Here is a 19714-nt window from a genome sequence, read left to right on the forward strand (position 1 = left end):
GCTAGCAGAGAGCAGCTTCTTTGGAGGCAATGAGGGGAAGGACCAGGCAGCCTCCCTGAGAGCTCCCAGTGCACATCAACCGTTGCCCCTGGTGGCATCCCAGGGCAGGAGGTGCTGCAGGGCTGCCCAGAGCAGTCTGGCTTTACAGCCAGAGGGGCAATCTGCACGAGTGACAGACGGGGCTGTGGGCTCCCAACGTTTCACATTCTGCAGCAGCTGGGCTGCCAGACTCCAGCAGACTGCTTGGGAAGGCAGAGGCAGGGCTGCTGGCAACTTTTCACCTACAGATGCTGGAAATGCAGCTGGGTGAGTAGTACCTCTAGACCTGACAGGGACCCTCAGGGTATTGCTCCTTTCCGTCCCCACTAGCTTATGCACTTCCCACTCTGGCCCTAACCCTCTAGATGTACTCTGGCTCAGAAGCCCATGGCCCCAGGTCACATGTGCTGGGATGATGCAAGCAGGCCCCATCTGGCAGCAAGAGCCAATGAGAACCTATGCAGCCAATTGCTGCCTCCCCCGCACTACACCAAGACAGGTACCAGGCCTGAAAAGGGGAGCAAATGGCCCAGAGCTGGCCTGGTTCATAGCTGACCTGGAAGGAAAACAGGCTGGGTGCAGCCCCAGCAAGACAGAACCGGAGAAGGAGTTGTGTGGGGAATGGATGGCAGGACGAACTGCTTTGGAGACCATTCCTCCTAGATCCAGCATTTGGAAGCACTAAGCCAGGGCAGGTGGAGCCAGGAGTCTAGCTGGCTCTGGGAAAAGGGGGAATCCGGAGGCAGAGATGGAAATGGGCAACCCAAAGCCTTTCCCCTTTTTAGTCACTGGTGCTGCTGGCTGTGCCATGTGCCCTGGAAAATGGGGCTGACGCTAATGACTAGGCCCAATAGAGAAGGGTGGAGACAGAATTCCGAGGACGAGAATCAGACACGAACTTCAATATAAACAAGAATTTATTTCAAAACCTGGAGTTGTAACAAAAACAGAATTAGACAAATATACTCTTCAAAGTAATAAACAAATTATGAAAACAAGCCTGTCCAGTCCCCAGCAGAGGACACAGACTGCAGTGAAAGCGAACCAGCTAGGGACTCGGAGCTGGAATACTGCGGCTACTAGCTGTTCTAACCCCCTGACTGGGGTGGCCAATTCAGGCTGTTTCAGCCTCAGATCATGGAATGCATTAACCAGCAATGGCCAAGATCTTCAGTTCAGTCGGCACAGGGAGCAGTAAAACCAGTCCAAAGGCAGCTGCACCCAAGTAATCTTCATCACCACCTCTTCCCCTGGGAACAGGATCCACCAGCATTCAGGGCATACAATCGGCAGCATCTGCCTCACTCTGCAAATGGCTCCACCCCACCTCACAGGGGCTGGCTGAAGTGTTAACAAGGCATCAAGTCCACTCACAGCAGGACTGGATGTAAGGCTCTTTCCTACTCAGCCTATAGTCTCTACAGGCCTTATTGCATGTCCCCTCCAGGGCTGGGCTACGTGACACTGACCCTGTGGTGTCAACAACTGGGGCCCTAGGACCAGCAGCTTCCCTCATCTCCCATTCACCTTTTACTCATGCATAGAGAGACTGTGACCAAGTGACACCAGGACAATTCCATCACCCCAATGGCACAAGGAGCTTTCTGCAGCAGTGGGAAGTTCGGGGGGTTTGCCAGTTCGTCCGATGCCTGGCACAGACCAGATGAGGTCTGGAGACCTCAGTGGCACCAGAGGTCCTGCTGCTGTTTGCAGAGCAGGAGTGCCCCGAGCTCACAGATCCTGGCCTCTACAATGCCAGGAGGAAGGCAAAGTCTTTACACCTTTGAAGTCCCAGAGCGTTAGACCAGACACAACATATGGCCCAAGCAGCAGGCGCGAGGTAACACAATCTAAAGCTCCAGGGTGGTAGATGGTGCAGGCTGAGCCTCAGTTTGGGCAGCATAACCCCATGTGTTTCTTCCTTCAGTGACCGAAATCCTGGCGCCTTTCTCAGAATGCGGTAGTGGGAGTGTGTCCGCAGATTGTCATGGTGTTTAAACCCCTCCCTGGAGCAAGAGTGAAATGCTTTCCAGTAATCCTGGGAAGCCCTGCCCAGCCCAGCTTTCCAACCACAGGAGTTAGCTGGAGCGACCCTGTGGTAAGCTGCAGGATGAAGTGGCTCCACTTGTTCCCTGTAATCCTGCAGAAGAACGATCTTAACCCACCACCCTTCTCTCCCTCTGCCACCCTGGCACCACACTCAGGAGCTGCCCCTTCCCCACAAAGTCCAACATCCTCCTTTCACTGGCTCAAGAGGAGTCAATCCACAGGACACAGCCACCCCACGTGGTTTCAGGCGGCGGTGAGCAAACGGGTTCTCAGCACCACATAACTATCAGCCTCGCAACAGCCTCTCAGATGCTGTTCCTGACACCCAGGGCTGAAGTCCTGCGAGTCTTCAAGCCTCTCATCCCCACAGGCTGCATCTCCAGTAACGGCACTCCATGGCACCTCCTTCAACAGGTCATGCAGCGGGGCCGGATGCTGTCTGACGTGGGGTTTGGATCCACCTGAGAAGCCACAAGAGGAGATGCTGCATCAGACACCGGGGAGGCGTTATTGCAGCAGTTCCCCAGCCCCAGCCCACGGGGGGCTGTACGCACCTCAGAATACAGCGGAGGTGGCCGGTAGCGGAACTCTTGGATGTACGCAAAGAAAGGGCCTTCCAAGCCATTTCCCAGCCCATCCTGGCAAGGCGGGGACAGGCTCTGTGCAGACTCTTCACTGGACACAACCGATGAATATTCGGGAGGAGCTGGAAGTAGAACAGAGGAGTTGTGGGGTTAGTCAAAGGTCACATGCAGGTGGTTACATCTGCATCCAGCCAGACCCCTCCCAGGGACACCTGGTTCCTGCAGCAACAGGACCCACCAAGCCACAAGGACGAGGCAGAGGTCAAGGTGACCAGCTTGCCCAGAGACACCTGCCTGACCATGGCATGGAACTGCCTCTACAAGCAGCTGGATCCAAACGCTCCAACAGAAGGTGCTCACCCTCGGGCTGCTCTGGAATCACCATTCTGAGCCAGTCTAGGCTGACACTGTACTGGCTGCTGACGCTGGATGTGCGGCTTCCAAATGGATGCAGTGGGATCGTCCCAATTACAAGAGGCAACTCCAGGAGCAGCTTGGAGGTCCCAGGAATATCGACACACACCTTTGAGGAAAATGAGCGGGGAGCGGGGAAGGGTATCATATCTGCAGAAAGCCCAGTCCTTAGAATTCCCTCAGCCACTGTTTCCCCTACAGTTTTCCATCAGTGGGCAGAATAAGCTTTGTTATGTATACCAAGGCCTGGGTAAATGTGCACCATCAACAGAACCACAAGTTGCCCACTGTGGGTGGCTGTGGGTGCTCCGCTAATCAGCTGGGCAACACCCAACTCTCTCCTAGGCAGCAGCCCACATGCTCAGCTTACAGGGAACATGGTCCTCCACCCCCAGCTCTGTCCCCAGCGTGGGAAAGCAGGGACAGCACAGGTCCAGACTGGCCAGTAATGGGTTCTCTTGGTACCATGCTAAGTCGGGCCTCGGAGGAAGCTGGCAGATGGTTTCCCCAGCCTATCTACACTATCAAATATGGAGCTGGGGAAGGAAGGACTAGATAGCAGCCTGGGATAAGAACCTGGATATTCACCCTGCCCCCAGAGGCAGGCAGCACCATAAGCAGGCAGCTCTGACCCATGGCAGGAGGGGCTCAGCACAGCAAGGGAACTTCTTGGGATGCCACAGGAGCATGACCAATCACACTCAGTCATGGCTAAGAATTAAAGCAGCTGGGACATGCATGGGCTGGACAGCTACTAGAGAGGCCCCATTAACCCCCTGCCACAGGTCTGATCGATTGTGCCCCCTACCTTTAGGGCGTACTCCACCCGGATGATGCGGCACTGCAGAATCGAAGGGCCCACTGGGGGGATCTTCAACGCCCGGCCATGCCACACTTCCCTCTTCCCAGGGGCAATTGAGTCACCTTCTATACTGGCTACCACTGACTTCTTCTGCTTCTTGGTGCCCCGAGCAATGAAGGTCTGAATCTGGATGATGGCAGCTTTGGGCACGACGCTGCGGGTGCTGCAGTTGTCAATTTCAGCAAAGATGGGGATGACCTCACCTAGCAGGAGAGAGACCGGCTCAGTCAGACAGCATGGCCCTCCCAAGAGGTGTGCCCCCTGTCCCAGGAACCAGGCCTGGCTCCCATTTAACACTGCATGGGGGTCACGTTGGTAAGCTCAAGCCTGCTTCTGTCACTCCAGCCACCCCCCACCCCCCGGCATTCTTGGGAAGCTACACAGACCAAGGCCACATCTGAGCATGGCTCAGGGGCTTGCCACCAGAACAAGGAGCCCCAGCACAGTCTGACCCCAGGAGCTTCATTGCCATACAGCCCCTCAGAGCCTTTTAATTCCCTCTCCTTGCTCCCTGGCAGGTTATACTTGGAGAGCGGCCCACTGCGTTACCTGGTGTGTAGCCCTTTCGGTCAATCTTGGCACTAACAGAGACCTGGCCACGGTTGCAGTACCAGGCACGTGCCAGCTTCTCCTTCGCACCTGCCTGAGGGGCCTAGAAGAAGGGACAGAAGTGAGAGAAGTTCCAGCCACTTCTAGTCAGGGAGCACCCCCGCCCCAAGATCTCCAGAGAGCTGGCTGGCTCCTCCCAGGGAGGTGTTACTGCTGCTCTCCAGCTGAGCCATGAGGACTGAGATCAGTCACCCACTGAGCAGAAGGCAAAACTCCCACCAATGGTACCTCCCTCATCCACAGGTCACATCTACCCAGCAAACACAAATCCAGGGCAGAAAGTCTCTTCCCTGGCCCACCAACTCGTGGTTGGGGCAGAGCTAAGAATAGCAGTGTAGACATGTCAGCTCCAAGACATCCCCCTTGCCGGGGGTCAGAGCTAAACTCCAGCCCAAGCCCAGATGTCTCCACAGTATTTATAGCCCTGCAAGCCCAGATCAGTCAGCCCAGGCTCTGGCACTTGGTGCGACTGGTCTCTGGTTCTGTGCCCTGGCAGGACAACAGCCAAGCAGATGCTGACCTGGCTGCTGGGGTTTTCAAACAGCACTGAGAGTGGCTGCATTTGGAGCACCTCAGGCTGGGGCCCCTCATCTCATGCTGAGTAGCCCATCAGGCACCCAGCCTCACTAGTCACTCCCAGTCAATCTCAGCCTTAGCAAAGGCAGCTCCGAGCACCCCAGCTCGTGACCCGCCAGCGCTTTGGCCCATACATTTACCAGCAGGGTGGGGGTGTTGATGTCAATAGGCTCAATCACGGTGAATTCCTTCTTTGCTTTCTTGACCACTGACCAGGGGCGGTGGAGCTTGGCTTTCACCCAGTAGCGCACATTCCCATGCCTGCCTTCGAAAGAGGTGGCCAGAGTCCTGTCCAGGGAGAAGGGACAATGATCGGGGTGCTCTCCCCACAGGATTCAAATGAGGCACTTCAGCTACCTCCAAAACATATGTCTAGAGCAGGAGTCTTTAAACTGGGCTTAATCTGGGGAGCAACTGATGTACTAACCTAGTTCTGCTCCCACCCCCATCCCACAGGTGTTCTTGTAATGGTGCTAACACAACACACAATGCTGATCTTACTCTGGCAGCTGGAACACGAAGGGGAATTCATGTTTTCCTGCCGGCAGGACCGTGACTTCACCATTGTCTGGGGGAGAAGAAAAAGAGGAGTATGATGGTATCTTTCTAGTGAGACTTCCTTCTTAAAGGAGCACTTGTTTGGCTGTCACTTTAAAGGCGGCCAAGGCGACCATCAGAAGTTTCCTTCTGTTTGACTCAGAAGGAGCTGCTGAAGCACTGGACACAGAAAAGCAAAAAAACTGAATCCACAACAGCTGTGACATGCGACAGGAAGAGGCTTTATAGCAGTTTTTAATGCAGCCTGTCATTTACTTTACTGTCCGGTCAGTATCAGATCTGTGGTCAAGAGACTATTTTGACATTCCCATAAACCGAAGGGTGACCAGTCGTTCACAATGACCAAACCCAACGCAGGCCAGGTCCCTCCCCTGCCCTGCAGCCCAACCCCTCCTCAAACACTCCCAAGGAGAGAGATGGGGGGGACAATCACACCCAGAGAGATCTGTAGCTGTCTTTACAAGAGAGGCATCATTCTGGCCCCTACACACGTCAGGACCTGCCCTGCCCCACTTCCCAGTTCTGGGAGCGTGTGGGACCAAGGAGAGCTGGGGCACAGGCTCTTTGGTCCCCAGGGCAGCAGTATCTGTGGCTGCTCTGGAAAGGGACAGGCTGGCATTTGCAGAGCTCTGGCACACGGCAGCGGAACTGGTCTCAGCCTTTCCCCAGGCAAACTTCTGACAAGCCCCTACCAAGGGCCAGACACCCACAGCAGGGAACAGTCACAGGCACAGGCACCCAGTGCCTCACAGCCCCGTGGAGACACTTCTGCAGCGCCCCCAAGCCCCGCAGAGCAGCCGCTCAGCAAGGGGAGCCACATGCCCCGGCAGGGCCCCTTCCCCGAGACCCCGCAGCGGCAGCCGAGGCCTGGCAGCGCCCAGCCCGTCCCCCGGCCGTACCTGGCGGGGCCAGCAGCGCGTCGCGGTGGCTCAGGAACTGCACCTGGTCGCTGTAGTTCTGGGTGTAGGCGGTGCTGGAGCCGGCGCTGCGGGACTCGGTCCAGTGCACCTTGGCGCAGCCCTGGGCGTGCAGCTGCAGGGCGCTGAGCCGCGCCTCCCCGGCCAGCTCCAGCACCACCCGGCCAGACACCGCCTCGCCCGAGCTGAAGACGGGCGGCGAGTCCAGCTCGGGGCAGTCGAGCAGGACGCAGAAGCGCCGGAGCCGGTCGAAGAGCATGGCCGGGCCGGACGCAACCGAACAGCCTGGCGCCGCCCCGCCCCGGGGCCCTTTAAATGCCATGTGCTGGGCCGGGCCGCCCCTCGGCCGCCGCCCAATGAGCCGCCGGCCTCTCCCGGGGGCGGGCCGCGCCGGGCCCTGCAAAACAAGGCACGGAGCATGTGTGGGCCGGGCCCGCAGGCAGCTCCCGCCCCGCGCCCCCGGGAGCACCCGCGGCCATGCACCGACACCCCCCGCAGATCAACCTTCCTCCACTGGGCACAGCCCCAGGCGGCGGCAGCTCCGCCGCCCTGGCCCTCGAGCCGGCCCTGCCCGGGCACTGGCTGCAGGCTGGCGGGGACTGGCTGGGTCCTGCGCGAAGTGCCCAGTCCCTGCTCCCGCCTGTCCCCCCCCGCTGTGCAAGAGGGTTGCAAGGGGAGGAGGGGGGCCCCGCAAGGCCCCAGTACAACCCGCTCTTCCTTTGTACAACGTGAAAAGGCTCCTCCCACTTGCACTGTCCATCATCTCCCGCAGCAGGGCTCAGAGCTGGACCCTGCTTGGGGGACCCATCTCACTGACCCCCAGGCTACGCTAGGCTCGGCTAGGCTAAGCTCCCGCGGTTCATTTCTCAGGGCCCAGAGGTCTCAGACAGTGATGGCCAGATACCACGGGGAGGGATTCTGAGCCCATCTTGCTCGGCTCTGGACGGACGTGCCAGTAACCAGTGCCACATCCTGTCCATGTGCTCCCAGCCCCAGCAGTCTCCTCTGACTCCTCCCTGCACTTGCCACTAATACTGCCACCACCTCCTCCTCCAAATTCCCAGCTGCCCTTATCCTGCAGGCCAGTAACACACAAGCTACAGTTTGGGCCAGGTGGAGAAACCCTTGGGAAACTCCACTGCAAGCCCTAGGGACTTGACTCTTCAGTGCGACTGCCCCTTGCGCAGTTCGGGCCCCAGTTTAAATGCACAATGGCATTGCTCAGAAGCCAGCACCCTGGGCCAGATGCAGAACACTGCAGACCAGCAGCATGGTTACAGGCAGGAAGTCAGCAGGAGATGGATTGGACCCTTGTAAAAGGCTGAAAAAACATCTCCACTCCGTCCATGGCCCCCATCCTCTTGCTGCATTGGATCCTGAGGGAAGTACTGTTTGAATTTTAGAGATGGGAACTGAGCCATCTAGGCCTGTCTTCAATGCATTGGGGGATGGGTTAGCCTAAGCTACCTAACATGCACGTCACCAGCAGCAAAGCCACGTTCCCTAAATCCTGGAATATCCTTCCTCGCCATAGCTCTTTGTACGCTCCCTCTCTCCAGAGAGAATTCTCTGTCCCACACATTTCACCAGTCCCTCAGAGTCTCCATGTGTGGGTTGTGAATGGGGACAGGCCCCACACATGGAGAGGCAGGGAATTTTCTGAGCTGCGTGCCCAAGGCTCTGCACATAGAAATGTGCCCTGCGGTGCAGCCTCTTGTCACTGCTGCCTGCTGAGGTGAGCGGGATGCTGCAGAGAAAGTGGAGGAGCAGTTTCCCTGGAATGTTATTGCAAGAGGCAATGTCCCATCAACAGGAACCAACGTCGCACATCTGATCTCAGAAGTTGTTGCCAAGCAGAAGAGCAACATTGTCTTGGTGTGACTCACCCACCATTCATCGTAGGGAAGCTCCAGCAGCCGTGTTAGGATACATCAGCCTTGCTAATCAGCCCTTTTGGGTTCACCTGTAGGACTAGCAAATTGGACAATGGGCCTGTCCCAGCTGCTCTGAACCTGAGCCCTCCAGGGGTTGTGGGAAAGCCTTTTTCCACAATATAAAACCAGGGGTTGCCTGATTAAATGAATCTGGAGCAGTTTTAATACTAAAGAGGAAACTTTCTCACACAACAAACCTGCAAAATGCATTGCCTGGGGAAGCTGCAAAGCCAAATGCACAACTGGGTTTTTAAAAACAAAAATAAATGAGAAAGACAGAGATACATCTATGGAGGACAAGTCCATCAATGGCTAGCTAGTATATTCCTGATTATCATGGCTAACCCCACACTCTTTCTGCTGCTGGAAGCAGGAATCGAAGACAGGGATAGATCACTCTACAGCTGCCTGATTCAGCTCACTTCCCTGGAAAATCTGGTGTAGGCCACTTTCAGAAACAAGATACTGGAGAAGACAGGCCATGGTTTGACCAGTATGTCAGTTCTCATGTTTTTATGCCCTTCTGGCCACAACAGATACCCCATTTCAAAAACTCTAGGGGTGTCAATAACATCGTAGATACACAGGCCTGCTTATGAATGAATGTTTGTAAAGCTCTTCGAAGGGGGTGTGTGATGAGTGCTCAGCACTGTGATCTAGTGAAGTTCTTACCAAATTAGAAGCCCTAAATATGGTTTACCCGCTGCATGTGTTCAACAGTCGCATAGAAAATGGTTAGAATCCATCCGACTTGAGAAAAGAGGCAGAGGAGTTTTTAAGAACAAATAAGGAAATTAGCGACAAAACTAGCCCAGTAAAGGAGCCCATGGATTTCTGCATCAGAGCTACACCCTCTCCCCCAGTCCTATTGGTCGCTTGATTCTCTAATAACCCCCACATTAAATGGGAGTTAAGTCTGAACCAGTCATTTCACGGTAAAGGCATCACACACAGGCACTAAAAGGCAGGCAATTCCTCGATAAAGCCAAACACAAAAGAAAATCAAAGAATCATAGAATCTTAAGGCTGGAAGGGACCTCAGGAGGTCATCTAGTCCAGCCCCCTGCTTCAAGTAGGATCAACCCCAACTAAGTCACCCCAGACAGGACTTTGTCAAGCTGGGACTTAAAAACCTCTAGGGATGGAGAATCCACCACCTCTCTAGGCAACGCATTCCAGTGCTTCCCCACCCTCCTGGGGAAGTAGTCTTCCTAGTATTCAACCTACTCCTCTCCTTCTGCGCTACAAAGATGTCTGCAAGAGAGACCTCAGAGAGGTAGACATCGAGCTGGACAACTGGGAAGAACTAGCAGACGACCGCAGCAGATGGAGGCAGTGGTTACACAAGAGCCTTCAGAAGTGCGAGATGAGGATCAGACAGCTAGCAGAGGAGAAGCGAGCGCACAGAAAGCACACGAAGGACTTGCCAGACACCCACCACATCTGCAAGAGATGCAGCAAGGACTGTCACTCTCGTGTGGGTCTTCATAGTCACAGTAGACGCTGTAAATGAAGTCCTCAATTGAAACTTTAAAGGGCGCGATCCATAGTCTGTGCAGACTGAAGGATGCCTACCTCTCCTTCTGTAACTTCAGATCATTGCTCCTTGTTCTGCCATCTGAGAAGTTTCTTTCCATCCTCTTTAGAACTCCCCTTTAGGAAGTTGAAGGCTGCTATTAAATCACTCCTCCATCTTCTCTTCTGTAAACTGAACAAGCCCAAATCCCTCAGCTTCTCCTCATAGGTCTTGTGCTCCAGGCCTTTAGTCATTTTTGTTGCCTCCACCGAACCTGCTCCAGCAAATCCACATCCTTTTCATAGTGGGGGGCCCAAAACTGGACAAAAATATTCCAGATGTGGCCTCACCAGTGCCAAACAGAGGGGAACAACTACTTCTCTAGATCTGCTTGAAATGCTCCTCCAATGCATCCCAACCCCCAAAGGGCCTGAGTGCACCGTGAAGCCCCAGCAAAGCCCTGGCTGCCCCCTCAGCAAGGCCAGGTGAGAACCACGTGATCACCATGGGAATAAATTGCATCTGCACACCAAGAGCAAAGGAAGCTGGTTTTCTGTTTGGTCTTCTCCCTTCCTCCCCACTCACTAACTGCACCCCGTGCAAAGGAAAGAGGGGGCTTTTCTCCCTCAGCTCAGACAGGATCCCAGAGTTCCCAGGCACAAATGTCACAAGGACATCCCAGTGCCATTGACAGTGAGCATGCTCTGCCCAGCCTCACTAACAGAACTGTACTGCTTCCCAGTTAGATTCACTGTAGACTCACAGAACAACAAAAAGTCCTGTGGCACCTTATAGACTAACAGATATTTTGGAGCATGAGCTTTTGTGGGCAAAGTTCTGCTTTGTCAGATGCATCTGATGAAGTGGGTCTTTGCCCACAAAAGCTCATGCTCCAAAATATCTGTTAGTCTATAAGGTGCCACAAGACTTTTTGTTGTTCTTGAAGCTACAAACAGGGCTCCTCTCTGATACTTGTAGACTCACAGGGATTCTCTGTCCACAGCACAGCAGCAGCACGTTCCGCTGTCTGTGCTGCCATCCAGAGGGAGTCATGGAGCAATGCACGCCTGGCTCCGCTCCGCTCAGTAGCGCTCGGGGAACCCTAAGGCATCCTCACCTTGGTGTTTCAGGGAAGGGACCCACAGCCACCTAGTGGCAGAAGGCCAGCCAGAGTCACTGGATGCAGCCACTCCCTGGACAAAGCTTGGCCCTGGGCCTTGCCCAAAGTGTTGTTGGCCTAACTGTAATGTGGGGGGGGGGCAGCTGTGTTAGTCTGCAGCTTCACAAACAATAGCCAGTCCTGTAACACCCGACATACTAACACATTTATTAGGTCATGAATTTTCATGGGTAAGAAAAAGTTTTTCAGTGGTTCTCACCCACAAAAGCTCATGGCCTAGTATGTTTGTTAGTCTCTACGATGTTACAGGACTGCTGGTTGTATAGCAGTCAGGAGTTTGAAAAAGCCACATACCACTAGCCCACAGAGCTGTGCCAAGCTCCCCGCTCAGATGTGGTCATGCTAACAGAAGAGGGCTTCTTTCACCATCGCCAGTGTCATCTAGGGTAGTGGCATTTACGATGCTGGCAGACAAGCTACGTTTGCACTCAAGGAAGGTCCCAGCACAGGGGGTCCAGCAGGGGCTCTGCCCTGTAGACTAGTCCTACTAGCTTTACCATCTCTAAGTTCTATCCAGCTTCAAGTGCTGGTGCTACTAAGGGAAAAGGGCATATTTGTCCCCCAAAAATGACCTTCAGAGGCCCCAAATTTTTTCCAGAAAGACCAAAACAGGCACATAGTATAGTTTTCACTTTGTGCATAAACTAGATTACAGCAAGATACTAATAAAGAAGCCAACCTTTTCTTTTCCAGTTCCTGTAATCCAAAATTTTCCAAGGCTCTGATTATCCCTTTAGCTAATCTTTAAATACTGATGTCCAGAGTCCCACATACACACTTCCCTCTCCCCCACAGCTATTGCCCCCAAGAATAAGACCTGCCCAGTGTCAGCCAAAGGCTCCCAGCTGCCTCTGGAGTCACCTGGCCTCAGTCCCCCACAACTTGGAATCTGTCCTAACGCTCCCTAGGCCAAGAATACCCTTGTCTCAAAACAAACTAAAGTCCCACCTTGTACAGCAAACACTTCTGACTCTCCTGCCTTTTGCCCCTTTCAACGCCTCTTCAACACCCCCCTTCTTTCAAACACGTGCTCCTGGACATACTCACCCCGCAGGTCACAGGCTCCAACAAAGCAGTGACACAACCCACCTCCACCTCCCTGAGAGTAGCCCTTCTGGATTCTTTTCTAGCTGCCTGCCCCCAGGCAGGACAGCAGCCACTGAGGTGCTTCTCTGGGCCTTCCTTCACCCCAGCAGCCATAGAAAGTGGCCAGGCTCTTCAGAGCTCTGACAGACCCCTGGCTTTTTTCAGGCTCAGATCTCTCAATTCCCTGCTCCTTATATGCAACAGAGGCCACAGGGCACTCCCAGAATCTGCCTCGGGCTGCAGAGCACCCAGGCCCATATCGTCTGCTTCCCGATGCTGCCCTTCCGAGCCAGGGCGCACAGGGCAGGCCGCACAAGGCCAAGACCCGGCAACAGGACGCAATGATGGAGGGAGAATGACAGGCCCATTACCCAATGAGCAGCTCCTCTGCCAGGCACGCGCAGCTCCTGCATTCCCCACCTGCAGCACAGTGAGGCAGGACAGGACCCCTGGAATGAGCCCAGCAGGGTTTTGTGGATTATCAAGGTGCAGCTCTGACTCAAATGCGATGGAGCTTCCCCTGAGAGCCTGCAAAAGGCACCGAGCCTCAGTCCCTCCCTCCTGGTACCTTGTGGGACAGGGAGTTCACTCACACTGCAACATCAGAAAGGGAATGTGAAACACCCACTTTGCACAGGAGGCCCAATCCAGCCCCTTCTCCAGGCACCTGCACAGAATCATAGGGTTGGAAGGGACCTCAGGAGGTCATCTAGTCCAGCCCCCTGCTTCGAGCAGGATCAACCCCAACTAAGTCATCCCAGCCAGGACCTTGTCCAGCCGGGACTTAAAAACCGCAAGGGACGGAGAATCCACCACCTCTCTAGGCAACGCATTCCAGTGCTTCACCACCCGCCTGGTAAAGTAGTTTTTCCTAACATCTAACCCACACCTCCCTCTCTGTAACTTCAGACCATTACTCCTTGTTCTGCCATTGACACCACTGAAAACAAACAGTTTCCCACCCTCCTCTTTAGAGCTCCCCTTCAGTAAGTTGAGCAGCACCCTCAGCTCAAACTCATCTCACTTTACACCAGTGAAAAGGGAGTGCACTGTGGTGGTGAATGGAAACACCAGGTGCAGGGCAATGGAGAACCAGGCCAAATGTACTTAGTGGCTTGAACGTGAGCAGATGCCAGGACTCCTGGGTTCTACTGCTGATTGTGCAGGGAGAGCTGGACTTGTCTCTCTTGCTGGGTTCTTCCATGAAACTACAGTCCATTTTACAGAATACTAGGAAGGGGCCTCAAGAGATCATCAAGTCCAAGCCCCTGCCCTCACAGAAGGGCCAAGCACCACCTAGAGTCTTGATTGTCCTTGCCAGGTGTATGTCCCACCTGCTTTTAAAAATCTCCCATGACAGAGATTCCACAACCTCCCAAGGCAATTTTTTTCCAGTGCTGCACCACTCTGACAGGAAGTTTTCCCTAATGTCCAACCTTAATCTGCCTTGCTGCAGTTTAAGCCCATTGCCTCTTGGCCTACCCTCAGAGGTTAAGGACAATTCTTCTCCCTTCACCTTGTAACACTCTTTTAGGTACTTGATGTGCCCATATGACTAGCCTGCAGACACCTACATGTTCTTAGCTATAAGCAGGCGAGCAAACCCACTGAAATTACATGCTCAGAGTTAAACCCATGTGCAAGAGTTTGCACCAGCAAGGCCCTTGTCTCTCTGTGCCACTGGTTCCTTGGCTGTAAAGCTGGCCTACAGTAAAACCCAGACCTAGGGCAATATTTTCTAAACTAACACAGGCACTTGTGGGCCAATGAAATGTGGGCTCCTGAGTCAGTGAGGTGCTTTTGCAAATGTTACCCTTTGACTCAGCTCTTGGGCTCTGGGCTGGCTCTGCCAGGGTTTGGTTCAGCCCAGCACAATGGGGCCTGCCCTCTAGGCACCTCCTCCAGCTAATAAATACCACCAGGAAAGCACCTGTGCAAAGTGCTTTGGGATCACCAATGGCCAGAGCAGGCAAGGGGCAGCTGTTGGCACAGGTTCTCTACACTCCGTGTGTTACTTCATGCAGAAGAATCCATGGAGATTCCCATTTCTTCCTCTGCCCACTGAGCCCCTCTGCTCATCTGTACTTACGCAGTAGGAGCCTGACCGCCCCCACACACAGCCTGAACAGAGATATCCCCAAAGAGGGCAGACCCAAGCCAACAACCCCAGCTCCCACTAGCACATTGCCTGCCACTGGCCTGACACAGGGGAGCATGGGAATGAGAGTTGGGGCTCCCAGGCTGCTCGGTAGGACTCACACTGGCTCCTTAGTGCAGCACAAGGGTGCCTGATTTGCCTGCCCAGGAGCTGGGGTGGTAGTGGGGAAGCACTGCTGCTCGGCAGGCTGGAAAGAGGAACAGAGCAGGGAAAGGGATGTTACCCAGTTCAGCTGGGCCCCATGTGCAACAGGCTGGAGCCATCTGGGGGAAGCCAGGACTCCCTGATCTGCACAGCGGCCCCAGCTCAGTGCCAGCCAGGAGCACAGCTGGCTGCATGTGGGAGGGAGGTACTATGAAGGAGCTCCCAGCTCAGCAGGAAGCCCAGCGCCCCACCCCCTGCTCTGCCTGGTTACCATGCCGCCCGCTGCGTTTTCTTTCAAACGCCAGGCAGGCGGCAGATCCCAGCAGGAAGCAGCAACTGCTGTGGGAGAAGCAGGGAGAGGCCACATGGGTGGTGCAGCACCAACTGCTCACAGGGACCTGGGGCCCTTGCAGCCCTCCCTGCACTGGGACTAATGCGCTGGGCAGAGACCCACAGCTACACATCGCTTACCTCCTCCTTGGGCCCTTCAGTCACCAGAGAGAGCAGGAAGCCAGCCCAAGACTGGAGCCAATAAAATCATAGACCCCAGTGTCTGGCAAACCCCACCTCAGCTCCCATGACTCCTGGCTAATCCTCCTCTTTCCTGCGGGTGGGCCAGGGCCAGCAGAGCCCTGGAAATACCCATCAGCTCCATTCTGCACCACAGCAGGGTCCTGCCAGGACAAACCAATTGATCTTATTGCTCCAGAGTCTAGCCAGGCGCCTCCTCTGTGGCGCCTGGGGGCTCTTAAAACCTGCAAACCAAGCCATGACACATGCACACAAACAACGGTTCTCACCTTGCCAGGTGGGGGGACCCACAGTGCATACTAACAGGGAACAGCATCCCATCGTCAGTGTTCCACCCACGTGCAGAATGAGCTTTTATGTGGACTGAGGCGTATGTGAACCTGCACCACCAGCAGAAACAACCAAACGTGGGTGTTCTGTTAACGAGCTGAGCAGCACCTGAATTTTTCCTGAGCGGCCGCACAACTTCTTGGCATACAGGAAACATGTCTCATCCTCCTCCCCATTCAAAGTCACCTGGAGGCTGCGTGCAGACAAGCGAGCTCATGGTTGTGGCTTCTCCCCTCCCCTTATCTGCTCACCCTCCTGGGATTGTAGCTTGCACAGTACAGTAGCCAGACCCCTGCTCAGTGGGGAAGGAAACGAGGACTGGATTCACCAGGATGCTGCAGCTGCTTAGTGCTACCATGGGGCACAGAGCAGCCCGCATGAACCAGCTAATCAGGCCCTATGCACGCTCCGGAAAGACAAGCAACTTGCCAAAGGAAAAAAACCATGATTCCCCGACCTGGGAGAGCGACGCCTGGCACCCACATCCAACCAGTCTGTTTTGTTTAATTCCTTCTCCAAGCCAGAAACATCGTTTGTGTCCTAAAGGGGTCATACCAGACGAGGCTCACAAACTACAAGGTTGGCAGCTACATACCCTCTCCCAGCTCAACCCCTGCAGCCCTCTGGTCACTGAACTCCAGGGAATGGTTTTCTCCCCTGGCACACTGGGTCAGCATTTACACTTCAGCAAAACGCCCACACTCACAGTGCTGGGTGGGGAGAATCAGGCTTGCTCCCTGGGCCAATCAGTGCTGTGGGAATCTCCTGGGCAGAGATGCCATGGAAAGAGCACCTGCTTTAGACAATGTAAAGCTACCAGCTTGACTGGCTGCCAGTGAGCACAGCTCCTTCATACTGTTGGCCTGGGCCAGCCTGACTCCCCTGTACCAAGCGGGGGCAGCCAGTGCTTATTAAGCAGATTGAGGGTGAAGTCCACAACAGGTGGAAGGGACCAGAGCAAGAACAAGAACAAATATTTGCCCATCGGCTAAGTGCTCCACTTACACCTGAGAAGACTCTGCTGTTTGTCCATCTCTGTACAAACAAAGCAAGAGCCACAGCAGCTGTGAGAGTCCAGGGGCCCAACCCCCAGCAGAGAGGTTTGCTCCGAAGCAGTCCAGTGCCAGAAGCAAAGCCAACTCCCTCAAGGGGACGCTGCCATGACAGCAGGCAAATCAGGAGCCCAGGCTGCCTTTGGCTTTCAGTGGGGAGCAGGGGGGTAAGCTCAGCAAAGCCAAGGGCACTGCACTTGTGCATCCCTTCAGTGTTTGAACCCCTGCATCTCGCAGGGCCTGCCTGCCCTCACAGGAGCTGCAGCTCACTCGCTAGCAGCATCTCTGTGAAAGGCTGAAGCCGAACAACCCCTCTGGAGTGAGCCCCAGTGGCATCCCGCCTGGGGTCACATGCTGCCCTCCCCCAGCTCCGCAGCCCCAGGAGGCCTGTCTTATTGAGCTCCTGATAGGGGAGCTTTCATTGCTGCTGCCTGCCAGGTCCGGAAAAGGCACTGCCATAGGGGGGATGGGGCCATGCCAGTCCTGCCGCACCTGCACTGGACCTGTGTTGAGAGTTGGCCTCTTCCATCTCCAGGGCCTGGGGAACAGAGGTTTCCTGGCAACTGCTATGAGTACGACACTTTGCCCACCCCTGTTGGCCAGTGCTAGGTGGGGTACTGACTAGGCTTGGTGCCTGACTCAGAGCTTGGAACGGCCCACGGCTAGAGCCCCGAGCATGAGCCAGGCAGCATCAGCCCTCCTAGGCAAGGCCAGAGCCCAGGTCTCCCCAGCAAGGGTTTATTTCTCTAAAGGGCCTATGGGCAAGGAAAGTCACCTCCACACACTGGCCAGAGTCACGGTTCCACTGCCCACAGCCGGGGGGCTCATTGTCTTGGCCCAGCTGCTCTATTTCAGAGAAGTGCCAGCTTCAGCCCTGGGATGGGCTAGCCCAGGCAGAGATCACACTGCTCCATCTGCCCTCCCTCCCATGCAGAGCCGGTGGGGAACCTTGCATGAAGTGGGCAAGCTCTTACCTGTCTGCAGAAAGAGGAGCTCACCGAATGCCTTGGCCAGATTGCAAGTAAGGTGCTACTTCCCACACAGGCGCAGGCGTCATCCCCTCCCAGCTCCAGTGTGATACGACTCATCCAAATACCTTGTTTGGCTCCCAGCTCCAGAGAGCCGAGCAAATAACTGGGGCAGCAAAAGGAGATGACCACAGACAGCCTTCTGAAGCTAGCCCCAGGGCGTGTGCACACTGCAGGCTCCTGCAGGGCACTGCACACAGCAAACACCATACCAAGGTCCCTCAGTGCTACCTCAGCCAACGCGATCCCACCCGCCAGGACAAACACAAGTCCTGTGGCACCTCACAGACTAACTGATTTTTTGGAGCAGAAGTTGTGTTGGCAAAGACGCTGCATGTGACGAAGTGAATCTTTCTCCACTGAAGTTTATGTTCCAAAAAAGTCTGTTGGTCTATAAGGTGCCACAGGACTTCTCATTGTTTGTGCAGATACAGACTAACACGGTCACCCCCCGATACTTGCCGCCCACCAGAAGCACTCGAGACACAAAATCCTCCCCGACAGCCCAGACCTGACCCTTCATCTCCAAAACAGGCCAGATGCCACATGTGTGCAACTAAGTGGGGATGGGGTGACACTGCAGAGCCAGGACAGGACAGCTCCTGGCAGCTGGGCTGGGCTGGGACAGAGACAGCTACGGCAGGGGACAACGTGTCTCCCCAGGGCCAAGGCAAACCCCTGTAGGCAGGAAGGGCTGGGGCAAGGTCAGAGGCAGCTAACGGAGGTACTGCGGCTCAGGACACCAGGGACAGGACAGCGCCAGCAGGCAGGGTTGAACGCTGGGACAATGTGGCTCCGCAGGGACCGGACAGCTCCCAGCAGACAGAGCAGGCTGCGTGCCGGCTCAGAGACAGGTGGGATGGGGGACAAGACACGCTGCGGTTCCCGGGAACAGGGCCGCTCCAGCAGACAGGCGCGCCGGGCGCTGGAACAAGGACAGCTACGGGCGACCATACGGCTCCGCGGGGACAGGACAGCTCTCGAAGCCGGCCCAGGCCGGACGCTGGGACAGAGAAAGCCCAGGGGCTGGCGGGGACACGCAGGGAGGCCGCGCCGGGGACTCACCGCGGATGAGCTGACGACGCGCCCGGAGGTAGGACTCGGAGGCGGTGTAGTCGGTGTAGACCGTGTTCATGCCCACGCTGCGGCTCTCCAGCCAGTGCGCCGTGGCCAGGCCCCGGGCGCAGACCTCCAGCGCCCGCACTTGCAGCCCCTGGCCGAGCTCCAGCACCACGCGGCCCGAGAGCAGCTCCCCGCCGCGGTACGCGCCCTGCGCCGGGCCGGCCTCCAGCTCCACCTCGAAGCTGCGGATCTTGCCTAAGCGCTGCATGGCCCCGAGCCGGGCGCCGCAAGGCCCGGCCCGGCCCGACCCAGCCCAACCCAGCAGACTCCCGGCAGCAGTCCCGGGCGGCTCCGCTTATCGCGGGACCCAGCGCTCCGCCCCGCAGGGCCCCGCCCCGCGGCTTCCCGGCCCACGGGCGCTACTGGCCATGTAAGGCTCTGTGGCTCTCTGCCTTGCTGTGAGCCCGGCCCCGCGCGAAAGCAGCTGGGCCCCCGGGTCCCCTGCAGCCCTGTGCCGCGGGGAGCTCGGAGCGCTCTGTGGGCCCCTTTTAGAGGTGGGGACACTGAGGCGCTGCTTGCCCGAGATCACCTGGCAGGCCCGTGCACTGTGGGGGTCGAGTCCGACTGCCTTGCTCGCAGGTTAGAGCCCTGCCAGCGAGTCCTGAGCTCTGGCTCCCAAGCTGGGCTTCTGGCAGCTGTTGTTCACAAGACCGGCCTGTGCACAGTCATGTCAGACCCGACGCCCAGCCCAGGGACGCGCGTTAACATGTTCTTGTGCGACACGACAGCCAGAGGCTAGGCCCAGGCCCAGGCCCCTGCGGCTCCCGCCAGCGGCTGCACCAGGCAGGCAGCAGGCTGCTGGGGGATTGTTTTTAGGCTGGTTAGTAAAGGAGCCCACACTAGGCAGCTGACCGGACTGGCCGGGCTGTCCGCATGACGGCACTCAAGTCACCGCACGCAGCTGGGGAACACCCAGGCAGGTTACTTACTTTTAATCTAAACTCAAACTAACGCGGCTCCCCTTATCTGTGGGCCCCAGAAGCCGCTGACGTGTAGCCGCTACGTGCAGCTGCTCCACCAGAGGG

The 19714-nt window shown here is 56.0% G+C and overlaps 1 protein-coding gene across 2 annotated transcripts; it reads right to left on the reverse strand.

Annotated features, from left to right (window-relative positions):
- Window positions 1–938: 938 nt before the first annotated feature.
- ARRDC2 (arrestin domain containing 2) lies at window positions 939–18927 on the reverse strand. Of its 2 annotated transcripts, none has more exons than XM_074978428.1 (8): window positions 18633–18927; window positions 5635–5701; window positions 5274–5421; window positions 4498–4600; window positions 3895–4151; window positions 3033–3195; window positions 2643–2794; window positions 939–2549 (listed from the first exon to the last, which is right to left on the reverse strand). In XM_074978428.1, the coding sequence occupies exons 1-8, from the start codon at window positions 18895–18897 to the stop codon at window positions 2496–2498; spliced, it is 1209 nt and encodes a 402-aa protein (XP_074834529.1). In that variant the 5' UTR covers window positions 18898–18927; the 3' UTR covers window positions 939–2495. The 2 variants fall into 2 exon arrangements, with proteins under 2 accessions (XP_074834529.1, XP_074834528.1); XM_074978427.1 differs by lacking the exon at window positions 18633–18927 and adding an exon at window positions 6591–7013.
- Window positions 18928–19714: the final 787 nt, after the last annotated feature.

The sequence above is a fragment of the Carettochelys insculpta genome, chromosome 27 (assembly GCF_033958435.1).
Source record: "Carettochelys insculpta isolate YL-2023 chromosome 27, ASM3395843v1, whole genome shotgun sequence".
NCBI classification, from domain to species: domain Eukaryota; kingdom Metazoa; phylum Chordata; order Testudines; family Carettochelyidae; genus Carettochelys; species Carettochelys insculpta.